Source organism: Ursus arctos, unplaced genomic scaffold, assembly GCF_023065955.2.
Source record: "Ursus arctos isolate Adak ecotype North America unplaced genomic scaffold, UrsArc2.0 scaffold_13, whole genome shotgun sequence".
NCBI classification, from domain to species: domain Eukaryota; kingdom Metazoa; phylum Chordata; class Mammalia; order Carnivora; family Ursidae; genus Ursus; species Ursus arctos.
Window position 1 is genome coordinate 38,312,631 of NW_026622797.1, and position 17,259 is coordinate 38,329,889.

At 34.6% G+C, this 17,259-nt stretch overlaps 1 protein-coding gene across 36 annotated transcripts in view; it reads left to right on the forward strand.

Moving 5' to 3' along the window:
- Window positions 1–17,259, forward strand: part of TRDN (triadin) — a 362,517-nt gene that overhangs the window by 71,720 nt on the left and 273,538 nt on the right. For 31 of the 36 annotated variants that reach the window (XM_057311074.1, XM_057311078.1, XM_057311076.1 and 28 more), the window contains exon 5: window positions 16,086–16,145. The exons of the other annotated variants lie outside the window; for them this stretch is intronic. In XM_057311074.1, coding sequence (XP_057167057.1) covers window positions 16,086–16,145 — 60 coding nt within the window. The remainder of the gene's footprint in view (window positions 1–16,085; window positions 16,146–17,259) is intronic. 36 annotated transcript variants of the gene reach the window in all.

Genomic DNA, 17,259 nt, shown 5'->3' on the forward strand with positions numbered 1-17,259 from the left:
AAATACTAACAGCTAAAAATGCCTTTTAAAAATTTAAATGTAAGTAATTCTTTTCATTTATTCTCAATACTTGCTCTTAGGAAGTGCCATTGGCTTGAAAGAGCACTTTGAAACAACCAAAGCAGTGTAGGTTAGTGATGCTGATTCTTTTAAATATAACTGGGATATTTTCTGAGACAACCAAACTTTTAAAGATGCATTGACTAAACCCATAGATGTCACATTTCAGTGGTACCTTTTAGATTAATGCTCTATTGTTCAAAAAAGAATTTTAAGCATACTTTATGTAATTATATTATGAAACATTTAATTTAATTGTAGTCAGACCTCATCTTATTTCATCTAATGTAAGATCTTTAATATTTTGTATCTCCTATTGACAAAAAAGTCATATGCTATTTGTAGAATCAGTTTACTATATATATATATGTGTATATATATATATACACACACATATATATTAAAGCATGTGTATATATATGCATAATACATTATGCACCATTTATTCATTATATGTTATTTATATGTATTTTTTACCTCCTATTAACAAAAAATATTAAACTATATGTTAGCTCTTGGTTTTATATGTATGCATATATATGTAAATGTATATATTTAATATATATTCTCTTTTGCTTGATAATTATACAATTTTATGGTAGCCAACAAAATTATTAAACTTATTTATTTTATATTTGAAACTTATTTAGTCCCAAAAGTAAAACATTTGAATTTGATATCCCCCTGACACAGATATTATTGAAATGTCAAACTCTTTATCATATCTTAGTTTCACGAACAGTTTAAAATTTTACCTACATATTACATGACATTAGTAAAAATAAAATAATGGACAATAGAATATGGTTTGTCTTGTTTTTATAACTTATTCTTAAAATAAATTTATTGTATTAAATCTACCTCAATTTAGTCTTTTCATCTACTTTTAATAACACATATTCCAGGTGTGTTGTAATATTTATTCTTTCTTAATAATTTCCTCAAGATGCAAACTAAAATTTTTTGAACTGCAAAACAAAATTATATTTTTTGAGAGAGGTAAATTTGATTTGAGTAAGAGGTTTGAAAACAAAGGCTGGTTTGCCCATTAGCTAACATGGCAAACATTTTTTATAAATAAAGTGAGCAGCCTCCAAGGTCTAGATAAAATACACCTAAAGCGAGACATATATGTAAAGGTACATAAGACAATATCATTTTATCCAAAGTCGTTACCATTTACAATATTTTGATTTTTCTTCACCTTTTTTGAATATATTGGTTGGTTACACAAGGTACTCCTGAGTAAGAGTAGTAGAAATATCTAGCAGTCATTTGGTAAGTCTGATAAAATCATTTGACTTCCAGGAAATTCAGAAAGTGAATGACTCTCAGAATAGAGTAACAAACCTTTTGCAAGTCATGTGTTTTTCAAATTTTTGTTTCCAGTATAACTGAAGAAGGCATTAGTCAGTTACTCAGCTGAGAGATCATTGAAAATAAATTCCTTGTTGATTCCCTATGTCATTTTACCATTATTTGGAAGAAGATTTAAAAAAATAGATAGCATTACCATAATAAAATTGTCGTCTCTGTGTTTGTGTGGGTGCATGTGTGTGTAGGTCTACATACGTGTACATGCATAAGGCATATCTATGCACGTGTGCATACATGTTCACAAGGCTTCTCAACATTTGAATCTTTAAAAGTAAAAACAGGGTTAGATTTATCATTGAATCTTATCTAATTCCATCTGCAAATCATATCCACAAATACATGAACTAATCAAAGTTATATGTATCTCACAAAGAGATAGATGCCTTTCCAAAAAAATTTTGCTTTTCAGATTTAATACTTTATGAAAATTTGTAAGATATTAAGCTTTAGATTCTTATAATCACAGGATATGAAAGAAATTCTAAATTTCGATATATAAGCTTTTTTTCTAGAGATGTGTGATAGTATAGTCAAGAAAAAAATTTCCAATGATAAAAATATATTGTTCTTGAATAAAATTTTGTGAGAGAAATGGAATGAAACTACAAATTCAAAAAGAAAAAAGAAAAGACATACAATTTTCAGATGTTAAAAAAGCTTATTTTGTTATTTTAAATCCATAATGAAGAATCTCAAAATATTATGGTATTTGGAGTCCATCAACCTGATTTTTTAAAGAGATGAAGCAATTTTATTTTTAGAAGTCAAAATTTATAATAATCTATTAATTGTAACTTTAACTTACAATAAAAAATTTAGAAGTTATCTTCAAAATACAGAAGGAGATGAAATTTCCCAAAGTTTTCTAAGACTATGTCAAGGGAAAAAAATTTAAGTCACTGTAATAAAAATGAACATTTTGTGTTCTGGATGACCTGAGGATTCTGAGTGAGAACAGAGCATGGAGGCCCAAGGTTCCACCATAGACAACAATGTGTGTCCTTAAATAATCGCTATTTCAGAGCACTGTAAATTTGTTTTTAAATAAATCTTTTTCAAGTGTTTTCTATGTGTCAAGCAATATCTTAGGCCGAGGAGAACATATAAGTCTTTGCACACAGCATTCCTAATGCTGATGATGAAAGTATGTTAAATAAGATAATAAATAGGGGCACCTGGGTGGCTCACTCACTTAAGCGTCTGCCTTTGGCTCAGGTCATGATGCCAGGGTCGTGGGATTGAGCCCTGCATCATCGGGCTGCCTGCTCACTAAAGAGTCTGCTTCTCTTTCTCCCTCTGCCCCTCAGCCTGCCCCTCATGTGCTCTCTCAAGTAAATAAGTAAAATTTAAACAAAAAATGACTGTAATGAATGGAGTTTTTATGTCATATGCCTAAAAAGATAATTATTCCTTACTAATAGCAGGATCAATGTAACATTGTATTCTATAGCCAAAGCAATTGCAAATGAGTCAAAGATCATCTTATTTAGTATAATGTACTGAAAAGACCTTATTGAAGAGTTAATTTATTTATTTTTTTTAAAGATTTTGTTTATTTATTTGACAGAGATAGAGACAGCCAGCGAGAGAGGGAACACAAGCAGGGGGAGTGGGAGAGGAAGAAGCAGGCTCCCAGTGGAGGAGCCTGATGTGGGGCTCCATCCCAGGAATCCGGGATCAGGCCCTGAGCCGAAGGCAGACGCTTAACGACTGAGCCACCCAGGCACCCCTATTGAAGAGTTTAATAAATAGATGAGCAATTGAGATAGTAAATAAGATAAAATAATTTGGGCATTGCATATTTGATCATGATGAGGTGATTATATACAACCAAACTTAAAGAGGATGAAAATATGAATAATGATAACTATATTGCAAATAAACTATTTTAGTCAAAAATAGAAATATAATAAAAAACACATAAATAATTTTAATTCTCTTAATTATTCATAAGTACTCCCAAGTCAAAGTTAATCAAAGGCTTGCCAACACAGATACAGAAAGGGAGAGATAAAGTGAGGGAGGGATAGAGGGAGGGAGCCAGAGAGGGAGAGAGAGAGAAAGAGAGAAAATCCAGTATTCTTAAAGGAAAGATAAAAATATATCTCCATTCACACTGGGTGTTATACGCAAGTAATGAATCATGGAACTTTACATCAAAAACTAGGGATGTACTGTATGGTGACTAACATAATATAATACAAAAATATTATTAAAAAATATATACCTCCATTCATAATAAGACTTGATATTTTTCTATTTCTTTTTCAAAAATAAAGTATCAGTTTGTCACAAACCTAGTATGATTTTGCTTTCATATTTCTCTATTGGTATTTATGTGATGCTGACTTTTCAGATTGGGTAAACATTTACAGAGAGTATAATTCTTTCGTGGATATATAGCTTTTTAAATTTTTTGTGCTAACATTTCCAAGGGCAACATAATGAATATACTTATCTCCTTTTTACAGTTTATTCTTAGTTAAACCTCGGTCTGTAGTAACTCTGTAGATAAGAATAATCATTACACCAGTTACGTCCTTTGGAATATGTGATTTTAGAAGATAATAATAGTCCCCTAACAAGACGTTACATTTTATAATGTCATTTTCAGACATCTAGCTTTAAAGTTTCGGAAGAATCGTTTTAGTCATTTGGATCTACGCACACTCAGTGTTTTGGGAAGGAAGAGCTGCTTTTCAGTTTCAGGAGCATAGTGGCCTTATGTGTTAAATCATTGCTTGCCTCATAGGAAAGAACTGGATGCCTCACTGCATCACGCTGAATTTCCTTGCTTCCTAATTACGTGCTCGTTGAAACAAGAACTGTGCTCAGGTTTGAACAGGACCCAAGTACGGAGGCTGAGGTACTGTGAGGTTGTACCTGATGCGTGTCAGCAGCGGAGGAAGAGGCTCTTCTCTACTTAGAGCAAAACAAATTACATTCTCCTTGTAGTCGTGTTTTTAAATTTCCCTAAAGCTCCTTGGGCTGAAAAGAACCCAGTAAATTTAAACTCACTTCTTTCATTGTGTATTTTTCGTACTTGATTGAAACCCACAACAGCTCTTTGCAGTCAGGGTGAATAAGGAAGAGCCAGAAATTTGCACATCATAAATATTCAAGACTTTAGGATTAGGCCATTGAGAAGGTTGTATCACGTCATCGGGAGTAAGATAGATGGACATGTTTCTATGCCAGAGATTTCAATCCATCCATCTTTGCTGGCAGCTTCGGTGGCATACACCAGGCTGTACATGAAGTGTCTGAAAAATATGGCGAATGAAAAAAGGAGAGGAAATGGAAAGATGACTAAACTTGTTAAAATTCATAGGCTCAGAATATTGGTTACTAGGTAGGCCCTAGTAACCTTGTTAAGTAGATGCATTTATCTTTGGACCTCTTCCCTTAGTAAGTCTGGATCAAAACTCAGCTCCGTAACTTCAGTGCTGCATTGTACCCTTGGGCTCCACAAGGAACTCACTGCTTTACCTTCTGCCCGTTGTTCCGATTATTGATCAGACTCACAATGGCAGGGAGACAAGGCCCAGAGAGAAGAGGCAGCAGGCCTGGGGGTAGACTCAGAATAAAGAAGTCTGAGGAGGCTGAGGTGAAGGTCCGTGACCCCGAGATTCACTTCTCCATGGGGTTGCAGCTGTAGTGAACTCTGGATCCACCGGGTCAGGCAACTTTTGTATCTTTATTTTTTTTTAAAGATTTTTTAAAATGTATTTGAGAGACAGAGAGAACGCATGAGCAGGAGGAGGGACAGAGGGAGAAGCAGACTCCCCACTGAGCGGGGAGCCCGATGTAGGGCATGATCCCAGGCCGCTGAGATCATGACCTGAGCCGAAGTCAGACACTCAACCGACCGAGCCTCCCAGGCACCCCTGGTGACTTCTGTATCTTATGCTACTAGAAAGAGCTCACCCCTATCGAGGCGAGCAAACCAGAACCGGGATGATAGAAGGTAAATAATAGTAGGTAAATACTACCGCAGATAATAGTAGGTAAATACTACCACAGATAATAGTAGGTAAATACTACCGCAGATAATAGTAGGTGAATACTACCGCAGATAATAGTAGGTGAATACTACCGCAGATAATAGTAGGTGAATACTACCGCAGATAATAGTAGGTGAATACTACCGCAGATAATAGTAGGTGAATACTACCGCAGATAATAGTAGGTAAATACTACCGCAGATAATAGTAGGTGACACAAGAGCCTGAAGGAACATGCCAAAGAAAGCACTGAGATTATTCCTGTTCTGACGAGAAAAAAAAAACATAAAATGGTTGGGCCGGAGCTGAGTCGTCTCAGAGACCCTTCTTATTCGCCGTGACGCTGGCACCAAAATCTGATCTCAGGGTTGCTTCAGTCTTACCTACAAATCAGAGTGGATAAGTAATGGAGAAGTGTATGAGCGAGAAGCTGTTATTCCAGACTCTTTTCTCCCCAGTTATGTAGGTTTCCTTTCTTAAAATCGTAAGAAATGAGGTGTTGTTCGAATACAGATGGCTTGAAGTGTTACATAGTCCAGATTATGTATTTTCATTTAGAATGGTTTATTGAAAAATAAAACAAAAAAATTAAAAAAAAAAAAGCAAAACAGAAACTTCCCAGTGATTCTCAACTCTGTGCATCAGATTCAAATGACGAGAGACCAAAATTGACTTCAGGATTAGGCCATTGGGGATAGGCATTAGGCCATTCAGGATAAGGCAACTGACTTAATGGAAAGGATACTTAAATGGTTGGAATGACTGAAAGATGCAAGAGTAAAACTGGCTTTAGGTTTTTTAATAAAGTGATTAGTAAATCCTCTCTCTTTGCTCCTGACCCTGCTTTCCTTCATCTGCTTAATTCTCAGGCAGACTTTCTTCTCCTAGTGGCAATTATGGTGACCAGAAGGTTCGGGCCCAAGAGATATTTTACTTGAGCAACTCAGGAGAGGAGGCTGTGCTTTTCCTCAACTATTTCAGCAAAAACAATGTAGTTGACTCTCATTGATTTGTATTGAGTAACACATCCTTCTTAGAACCAATCAGCTGGCCAGGGACCTACAGTATGCATTTTGTCAAGACCTAAGGAATAGACCCACCCTTGGGAGTAAAGAGTGGGGTTAGCATCACCCAAATTCTTTATATTAGATTAGAAAAGGATTGGTTCCTGAAACTAGAGGAAGGATGCTGTTACAATAATGAATTCTAGCAGGAAAGCCACAGATGTCTTTTTAATTTGGAATCCCAGATCCCTTCCCACTTCAGATTTACCCAGCCAGAATCTCCAGGGGTCAAGTCGTAAGCAGTTGTATTTTCAAAACCTCCCCAATGTGTTTCTAACTCACAACCAGCAGGAGAACCATTGTAACCCAAATGATTAATTCTAAAAATGAATGATTTTATGCATTGTGACACCAGGAAGGGAAAGAGTTGGAGATAAGTGGATAATTGCATGTTTTGTTTAAACATGGTGACTGCTTTTCTATATAAATTTACCATTAAAAAAATACCAAACCATGAATGATAAAATGCAAACCAAATTAATATCACTGTCACATTGTCCTAGACTATTGGAATAACTATTGACAATTGATGCTCATCAGCTGAACACATCAACATTTTAACATGATTAAGATAGACTTGAAGGAATATGAAGAGAAGATATTTGCATTGGTTCCCCTTTTGCTGTTCACCTGCTATGGTTAAGTCACTTAACCCCAGTGGCTCTCAGCTCTCACATCCGTAAAACAAAGAGGTTGGATTTTACTGATGTCCAGGTTCTTTCCAGCTATAATATTTTATGATTCTATGATTAAATTGTGATATTATATATTATATTTTTGCCAAGAGTTTTGTCTGGACTAGAGCTTGCAACTCGAAGTATGCTCCAAGGAACAGCAGCATCAGCAGCATCTGGGAGAGATTTAGAAATGCATAACCAGGCTTCATCTAGACCAAATGAATCAAAATCTGCATTTTAGGAAGATCCCCAGGCGACTCAAACGCACATTAAAATTTGAGAAATGTTGGTCTAGACAGTGGTTCCTACTTCTGACGGTGGTTCTGAAACCACCTGAGAGCTTATTTAAATTGGAGATTCCTAAAAGTTTCCTCACCACCAGAGACTAATTGATTAAGTTTGGGCTGTAGCTCAGGAATACATTTTAATATCTCCCCGGATGGCTCTGATGTACAGCCACATCGATTTTGTCTAGTATAGCGTCAATATGAAACACACATTCTAACACAGCCAAAACGTCAACCAAATCCATAAAGTCCACCAGTGATTATCGCATAAAGAGTATTGTTTGTTATCATTTCCACCTCTGTCTGGCTTATGAACACATGGGATATAGTATGTCACTTTATAGATGTAGAAAATACAATTCAAAGAAGAAAAATGGATTAACCTAAGATTACTGAGTTAGTGGCAAAAATGAGGTTGGACAGGTATCATCATATTTATTTTTGAAAATTTTTTGTAAGGGTCAAGAGCATGCAGTGTTGTGACTACTATTTTTTTTGAAAAAGTTGAGCTTATTTTACAAAATTTTACCAAGTAATCAAATCTTACAAAATTAAGGTCCAAAACATTTTTATGTTTATGAGATTCAACATCACTCAAGGAAACTGTTCTCAATTATTTGTCTATCACTGTATCTGAAGCGTATGCCAACTTAATCACAAACACTAGGTAGCTTTGGGGGAAAGAAAACATTCCTCTTTATACTCTCCGTTAATGGTCAGTAGTGTGCTTTCCTCAAAATTTTGTTTATCAGTGTAACAGAAAAATTACCAGAAAAATCATAGAAAATACAAATACCTACACATAATTTAAAATGTTTCTCTAAAATATTGAGAATTCAATATAATATTTTCCCTTAATGATCCTTAATTAGCCACTAAATAGATAACTAGATTTGCTTCGCTATTCATCATAATTAGACTTTTGTGTCCTAGTCACAATTGGCAAAATCTTACAAATCTAGATTCTATGTTCAAATGAATAATTTGAATTTTCAATATTAAAATAAGAAAAATTATAAGAAGGCATTTCATATTGTCTACTGCTTGTGAGATATGTAGAGAAAACATAATGATAAAAAGCATTCATCGAAATCCACAACACTCATAATAATTTAATAAACTTGGTTGTTATCTAAAAGAATTAGGATGGTTGCCTTGGTGACAGAGATTATCTTTTTAACTTCTTGAGTCTGTCATTTTAAAATCTTGAATTGATAATATTTTTAATTTGTTAACAATTTGTTATGTTAATAGAGAAAAATTGTATGCTTTAAATTGGCCGTGTAAATCTTAAATGAAATTATAAACTATTCAACAATAGGCTTTGTTATAAGTAGATAAAAACTATTTATCATAAGCAAAATACATGCAATATACAAAATAACTCAGAAAGACTTCACCAGAAAATAAGGTCATTCTTAGGAATCATTTGGCACAACCTATTTTCACTGACTTGGTCCCATTGATTACTGCTGCTAGCAACCCTCCCATTTTTAAGTGCCATGGCCTGTCTTCCCAAATTGTATTTGGAAGTTGAGCTCAGAGTCTGGGGGAAAACTGTTGATCTATGATTACCACTGGCACTGTGGGAGACATAGAGCTTAGATGATTACATATTGATAAAATTAAACAGCCTAAAGATGAAGAAGGAGAATCAAGCCAATGAAATGAATCTTCACTTCTAATTTGGAGAAGTTTTAAAGATTTTTGTCTATACAATAATTATATATTCCCGTGGGACATGCAGAACACAATGTGAGAACCAGAAAATTCTCCCTCACACCTAAAAGTTCCATTTTAGACTACCAAAACGATCACTAAAATCTATACTTATCTTTGCAGACGCCCAGCATAAATATGTGTAACAGATGCCAAAATTTCATTATTTCTGTATAAAAAAATACCATAAGTATATAGGCAAGTGCCATCAGACAAAGGAGAATGCAGATTATCATTGAAATACCATAAGCATCCATAAGGAACGCTAGAGAGGTGTAGTAGTATCTAACATGCAGAACAAAGGGGATGGAAATTTTGGACCCCTTCCTTTAAGCTACATTTGATTGTCAACATTTTATTACAAGCATAATATATGCAATTTAGAGTTCACTTAACTTTGTATATAAACATCTATGAGTAAGTTTTGAAATAAGGCAAAGAATTAAACTATTTTAGTATTAAAAATTAGTGTTAGTACTAGTACTAATTAGTACTGGTATTTAAAAAAATTAAAAATAGTCAATACCCTTACTTTGATTATTATACAGCTTTTCAGTGTTCCAGAAAGACATTATGAAAAGAATCTAATTTTTATACAAGTTTTGCTGTTTATGATAACTTTCACATGCATTATTTTATTTCTACAAATGGTAAAATTCTGTAGCTTTTCCCAGGATTTCTAATAAGAGATAAAAATGATTAGAAATGCAACATTTTACTTTCTCTAAATTTTCAACTATACTTATTTTAGTATTTAAATCAAGACTAGGTTCAGAAAGAACAGGTGAGATATGATCCACCACCACTTTCTACATTGTGCAAGAGCTTATTACTCATAATTCTACCTAAATATTTATTTTTAAAATTTATTATATATTTATCAAGTGGTTAGTATAAGATACCCACCACTGTTGTGCACTCAACATTTAATGTGGAAAAAAATAGACATAATTCTTGCCCTCATCAAATTTAGAATTTAGTGAGAGAGACACAAGTAATAATAATAATGCCAATACTTATAGGATGCTACTTGATATTCGGGTGTTATCCTAAATTCTTTACATTTTAACTTATTTTAATCCTTCTGTAAATCTATGTGGGAGGTCCTATTAAGAACCTCATTCTGCAGATGAAGAAATGAAATTTGCACAGTTAGTAAGTAAAGGAATCATATTTCAATTGGGCAGATGGATTCCAGCATCGATTACCTTAAACACTAAGCTGTATTTTAATATGTCAGAGATAACAATATTTCTGTATAGATCTGTTAACAAGTTATCTATGTCTAATTCTCCTAACAAAATGAGTATTTTAATTATATTAGAATACCATACACTCATGCCATTTTTCATATAATTATTACAATAATCATTTAATGATCATTGCAATGCAGAAATAATGAAAAATCTACATATTACTAATTTTTACTTATTTTCAGCAACATAATAAATTATTGTATCTGTACTTCTCGTTTCCCAGCACTTCTCAAAGTCTTCAGAGACATTGGGACTCTAACCTCATTGCTTGTTTGGCTTTGGACTTTAGAAAAACAGGCTGGCTGAGGAGGGTATATTTCCTTATTATCTTCATTGAATTATAAAGCATAAAAGCCAAGGTTGAAATTCTCCGAGTTCCTTAAATGAAAGAAATTTGTAAATGCACTTAAAGCATAGTGTGATCAAGTTTTCTAATGACTTCAAATGTTTTTAGTTTTAGAGTGGGAGATGAATAAAAGTAAGAATCTAAAAAGGGAGACATTAATTTTTTTCTCCACGTCTCATATTCACCCGTACTTCCCTGTACGTCTGGAGAAAAGCGGTAGAGGAAAATCGGAAGTAGTGAAAAACGTTGGAATATGCTTCCCACATTCTGTGGAAATAACTTGTCCGTTTTGCAAATCTTTTAGTGCCCTTACCGCATTTCCGACGGTAAACATCAGTGGAGTAATGCTTCACTCTTCTTAGGCAAGGTTACCGGTGACTCAGTAGAAAAAGGAATTTCTTTTTGCCTCCTGACACATTGAGATAATTGTCACTCTTTCTCCATGTTATTTTTCCAATCTCCAATTCTCAAAATTCAAATATAAACTTGTGTCCTTAAGGGCCTGTGGTCAGTTTCACACCTGGAGCAAGATACTTTGACCTTTGTGCCTTCTAAGCCGCAAAACAGTCTTTAAGGTTTACCAGTTACCAAAATGGCTTATGATTCCAACTGGCATCTGGTGCTGAGACTTATTATGTCTTTAGAGACATTGGACGCTAATCTAATTGCAATGCACATGTATCTGGAGGTAAACGATGCCTGCTTTGACCTTCTTTGTCCCTTGTATCCAGGACTTGTGCAGGTTTAAGTGAACTGTTCTTAAAGAGTGTCATGTTGTTAAGTGCAATTTTATGCAATTATACATTGTTGTCACATTACCGAAAAATGGAGTTATTCACCAGTCTATGGCAAATATTAAGCAACCGAAAGCTAGTTTTAACATAATACAGGAACTTTTATTTTTCTTGGAAGTTTGTTGAAAACCATAGGGTAATAAAGTTCTACCTTTAGTGACTTGAATCTTTAAAATTTAATTTTACATTCTTACACAAACGGTTCTTAGCTAGAAAGAGCAGTTGAGAGGAACAAATCAAACATCATCTGCTTATGAGAAAAATATCCTTCTGAAGTCTAAATCGGTAGCACGTTGTTACTCAATTGGACAGGCGCCTGAATGGTTATCATTTCCTGGCTCAAGTGTAAGCAGACGGAACTGGCTCATGTGCAGAAACTTCATTGGATTCTTCAGACATCTGATGGCCACAGGCAGTAACGCTAGTCACAGAATCCAATCCCCAAAGAAAATGCGATGTTGCAATAAAACATGCAGAGAGAGATTGAATTTATCCTTAAGTTTGAATCATAGGAAATAGATTTCTTTTGTCTTCTCTAAGCAGAGAAATGTAGGTGTGTGTATGCCTTCACGAGGTTAGCTGTGCGAGTCTACACTTGCCGCTATAGAAATACTAATGGTCTTCAAGTGATCATCAGTTATAAAATTAGTTGAAGATGTTCCTGCAGAAGTATGTCAGTGTCAGTCATCATATTTCACTGTGAGCTGTAAAGATTTTATTATGGATGTGTGTATGTGTGTGTATTTTAATCCCTGACCCCCGCTGCCACTTGTGGGAAATCTAAGTAGATCTTCCCAGAGCAATAAGGCTGTACTTTGTATAAGGCTGAAGTACAGAATCAGGGAAATAAAATATTAGGGTCTTATCCTTGAGATTCTTCTGAGTTACAGAACTGGGTTGTGTCTGCTCCATTTACCATAGAGTAAAAAACAAATACTCAGAAATACATTGCCATTTTTTCAGTCTAATTCTCCTTTAGTTTCATTTATTTTTATTTTTCCTTAAGGAAAACTTATTGTGAAGTGTAGCCGATGTGCTGGGATTTACCTTCCTCCTTAGGTTATCTCCCTTCCATGTGTTTGGAAAACGGTGGAGCAATGCGTAACCCCCCTGCCTTTTCATGAATGATGTTCTTGATTCCAATCTCGTTGAGATTTGTCTTCTTTCACTTTATTTTTTTCCCTCTAGGATGGACTTCTGTTCATTTCAATTCTAGTGACAATCTAGAGCTCATTCCCTTCTGACAAGATGCTTCTGCGTACAAAAGAGCTAGAGCTCAGGGGTGCCAGGGTGGCTCCTGCTGCTGCTTCTTCTGTCCGTTCTCTGGTGTGCAAACTTCCATCGGCCTTGCAGCAAACGCAGCCGTGGACCAACGTGGGTGGTGTAGTCCCACAACCACCACCCTAGCCAGTGTATTTCCCAAGAAGAAGTTAGGCTAGGAGGCTCGGACACAATTACCCAGGCAGAATGGTCTTTAGCACCTGATCCTGCAGAAAGTTCTAACTCAGGTCTGATCCTCCTGTGGGGGCAACAGAACCTCTGCTTTATTCTTCTGAGCGGACAACAGATGTCTGCATAACACACACACACGCACACACATGGCCTACCTCTAAAGGAAAAATATTATTCTGAAAGACAATTTCAAGGCCTTCCTGTCTCATAATGAATGTAGCATTTCATGTAAGGTTTTAATTTAGAAAATTTCATCCCATTTCTGCATTCAAACCAACCCTTATTAGGAATAAGAAGTTATCCCTTTAAAGTGACTCCCTTGGCATGTCCAAAGACTCCTCTAAATCTTTGGCATTTTACTTGCTTTATTGGCCCGAGTTTTACAGACACCAATCTTCTCTACAGCCTCTGTTGGTCAATAGAAGGGAAGAAGTAAGAGAGTAATGACAGGGGAGAATTTTGAATTTGCTTTTTCACTTGTAAAAGATTTAACCCTGTGGATGACCTAAGTAAGGCTTTAAAAAGGTCAACTGCCCACTCCTAGGACTAAACCAGCACCATCTGATGGTAATATAATGTGAGCCACATAAGCAACTTAAAATTTTCAAGTAGCCACATGTTTAAAATGTAAGAAGAATAATATGAAATTAATTTTAATCATGTATCTTATTTAACCTAATCAGGGTCTCAGTGAAGGCTCAACCAGAAAAGCAGAACCAGGAGAAGATTATGCAGATACATTTATGTATTAAGAAATTCATTACAAGGAATTGGACTATGTGATTGTGGGGACTGGCTAAGCAAGTCAGAACCCATAGGACAGCAGTTAGGCAGGGAAAATCACAGGCGAAGTTGAATCCACTGGCAGGAACAAAAGCTGTCATCCCCAGACAGAATTTCTTCCCTCTATCTAGGAAACCTCGTGATCCAGCATCATCTGCTTATTTAAAAGTCTATGGATTAGGGATTTTAATTATTTCTGTAAAATACCTCCACAGCAAATCCTAGATTAGTGTTCATTTGAATGACTTGGGATAGTAGTCTAACCAAGTTGACACACAAATAAAATGATCGCACTAAATATGTCCAAAATAATATTATTCCAATATGTTATTAATATAAAATCATTAGTGAGGTATTTTATATCTTTTTATACTAAGTCTTCATAATCCAGTATATAGTTATACTTGCAGTACTTCTCAATTTGGACTAACTGCATATCATATCCTTAATATGTATATAAGTCCCGTGGCTACTGCCTAGAGCAGGGTAGGTCTAGCTAGTGTAAGTGATTAGGCTGGTTATCTGATATCTTTAGACAGTTCTAAAGATAGAAATTTTTTGTGTTTCTGTGTGTAACTTTACGTTAGCTTTATTGCCTATAGCCTGTAAGAAGCAGCTTTACTGTGCCTTTGCAAACAAGGCCTGTTTCTTTAAAAACAGATAAAAAACTTTCCATACATATACCTCTATATGGTAATTTACAGTGCAACACTATTCTTGTTTCGTAATTATAGAAATAATGTAGAAACCAAGAGCACAGGATAAGCAAAAGAAATACCATCCTGAGCCATCTGAGTATGTTCTTGGGGGCTTGTTTTTGCCATATAGGGGGCATTTGACAATGTCTAAAGACACTTCTCACAGTCATGACAGGGGGTGGAGCTACGTGCATTTAACAGGTAGAGGCCAGGGATGCTGCTAATTATCAGAGCTTGGACAGAACAGCCCCACTCCACCCCCAAATAATGATTCACCCAACTCAAAAAGGATTGAAGATAAGTGGTCAGAAGTATCTGGACTACACACATACCCACCCCCACCCCCACACACACTTGGAGTAGGATTTGGAGACCTATAGAGAAGAGATTTAAAAAAACGCTGAGAGAGGCAGGAAAACGGAAGTTTCCTATGGGCTTTGAAGACCTTTCTTTGAAACTTGGAGAAATTTTATCAGAGATATGATTAAATATCTTAACTCTTTTGTATATCTATTGCCACATCAAAGTCAGGGATGGGATAAGGGTAAAGGAGTAACCCTGTAAATAGTGTGATGGTGGATTCATGGGGCAGACAAGGGGGAGATTTTTACAGTGATGATTACCTCCTTGACAGGTGAAAGTCACTGCCTTTTCTGAAGATAATTAGGAATTTCTGGCGGTCGGTCTTGATTTTAGACTTCTGGAAAAATTACAAAAATGCAAATTCACATTTACAAATGGAGAATTTAAAATGTATACAGTGATTAGCACCATCTCAGATCATCTGTGAAATAAGGTTGTGATAAATAAATAAGTAAAACTCATTAGCATTTTTCTAAGAAAAAACACGCTATTAGGATTAAGTCACTTTTCAGAGGTAGTAATCATATTTGTAAACTCTAATATCTAATTTAAGTCTATTGAAATTAACTGCAAATTCAGAATTAACTTCATTTTCTAAGCCTTGGCAATGTATGTATACTGAAGCTAGCAGAAAATTAAATATATTTGTTAAAACCAGATATTCAGAAAAAAATGTAACAACTGACTTATTCCATGAAATGGTTCATATCTGCATGCAGTAATTATTGGTTAAATGCAATGCCAAATTCTGATTATAAACATAGCTTAGAGTCAATACTTCTGAGATATATTTCCTATTAGGTAGTTACAGTTCATTTCACAAATTCTTAATTTAATATGTAAAAATGAAATCTTCCTCAATCTAAATGACATTCTTACTAAGGATTCTTAATTGTATTGAGAGTAATTGAAATAAAACATAATTATAGTTTGTGATCAGTTTTAGCACTGAAAATGGTGACCACATATCCCCATTGATGTAAGTTTTTAAGCTTTTTCAAATAACGCTAATTTTGAGGTAAATTCAAGTTTTTCCTTATTTCAATAAATGAGTGCTTTATGTAGCAATATGTTACAATGACTTTTTCCATTTGGAAATAATTTAGACTTCATGATAGAATTTTGAAGTTTAGATCATAGCGATAGTTTATATTTTGTACATTTTCAAAAAGAGGTTTTAAATTATAAATTCTGTGTTTTCCTAGAAATACACAAAGAAAAGACTGAAAAGCAGGAGAAAACTGAAAGGAAAATACTAACTAAAGGTAACTGTTTAATTTTGTGTTTACTCTTATTTTTATTTAGGATATATATTTTGTGTATTCACATGGAAGAAAGGAAAATTTTCATGTGAAGTGTTCCCTTGTTTTAACATTTTTGTTAGTGTTTAAATGAGTACCTTTACTTCTCGGTTAACTTCAGGTATAAATATATAAGTAATATTTAATTGTTGGAATCAAAGTAATTTCAAAACATGACAATGTTTAAATTATTTACAACTGATCTTGCCTTCTAAGATTGCACTGTAAATACAATTGTTGACTTACTAGTAAATTTTTTTTTCTTCTTTGAATGTGTTACTGTAATAAGTCAGAGTTCAACTTTTTGACCTTGCATTTTTTATGCCATGCAGTACCTTTAAAATCGTTGGCACAGAAATACAGTCATTATATTGCCTCGCTACAGACTGCTACAGCCCTGCAGCTTTCTTATGCAGCCTCAAGGGGTACATGGACAGTGACAGCATGATGATTAATATCCCTTTCAACTCAACTGAATCCAGTAACTGCAATCTTGCATTAGAGGCATATTAATAATGGCCAGCATTGTCTTGCTCATTTTACAAGCATCTCTTTTCTAGGAGTGGCCCTTGTAGTCATAAAACGTTAAAGGAACTTATAAGAAGCAAGAGCTTTCAAAGGGATATATTTCTAAATATGCTCAGGATTCCCCAGTGATCAGCCTCGCACGCTTTTTAAGTGAGTCAGGGCAAAAATTAAAATCTCGTAATTCCATATCACACAAATATGTGTTCTGGACAGAAAATGAAATAATTTTTTCCGGGTAGAAATTGAATCTTGTCTAATATTTATTATGTCAAAACCCGCTAATGTAAAATTACCTGGAGTGAATACCAAAGTTGCAAATGGTAAGGTTTCAAATAATAGAAGCTCTACTTAACCCTAAATTATACCAATATGTGAACCTATATTAAAATGCCATTTTTAATGTACTTTCTGTACTTCCTTTTTGTGAAGAGCTTAAATCATTCTGCAGATATTATGTCTTTCATCCTAATGTTTGAATTCTTTCCAGATTGGTCAGCCAATCCTTATACAATCAGGGACATTGACGCTTACTCAATTGAAACCTATTTAT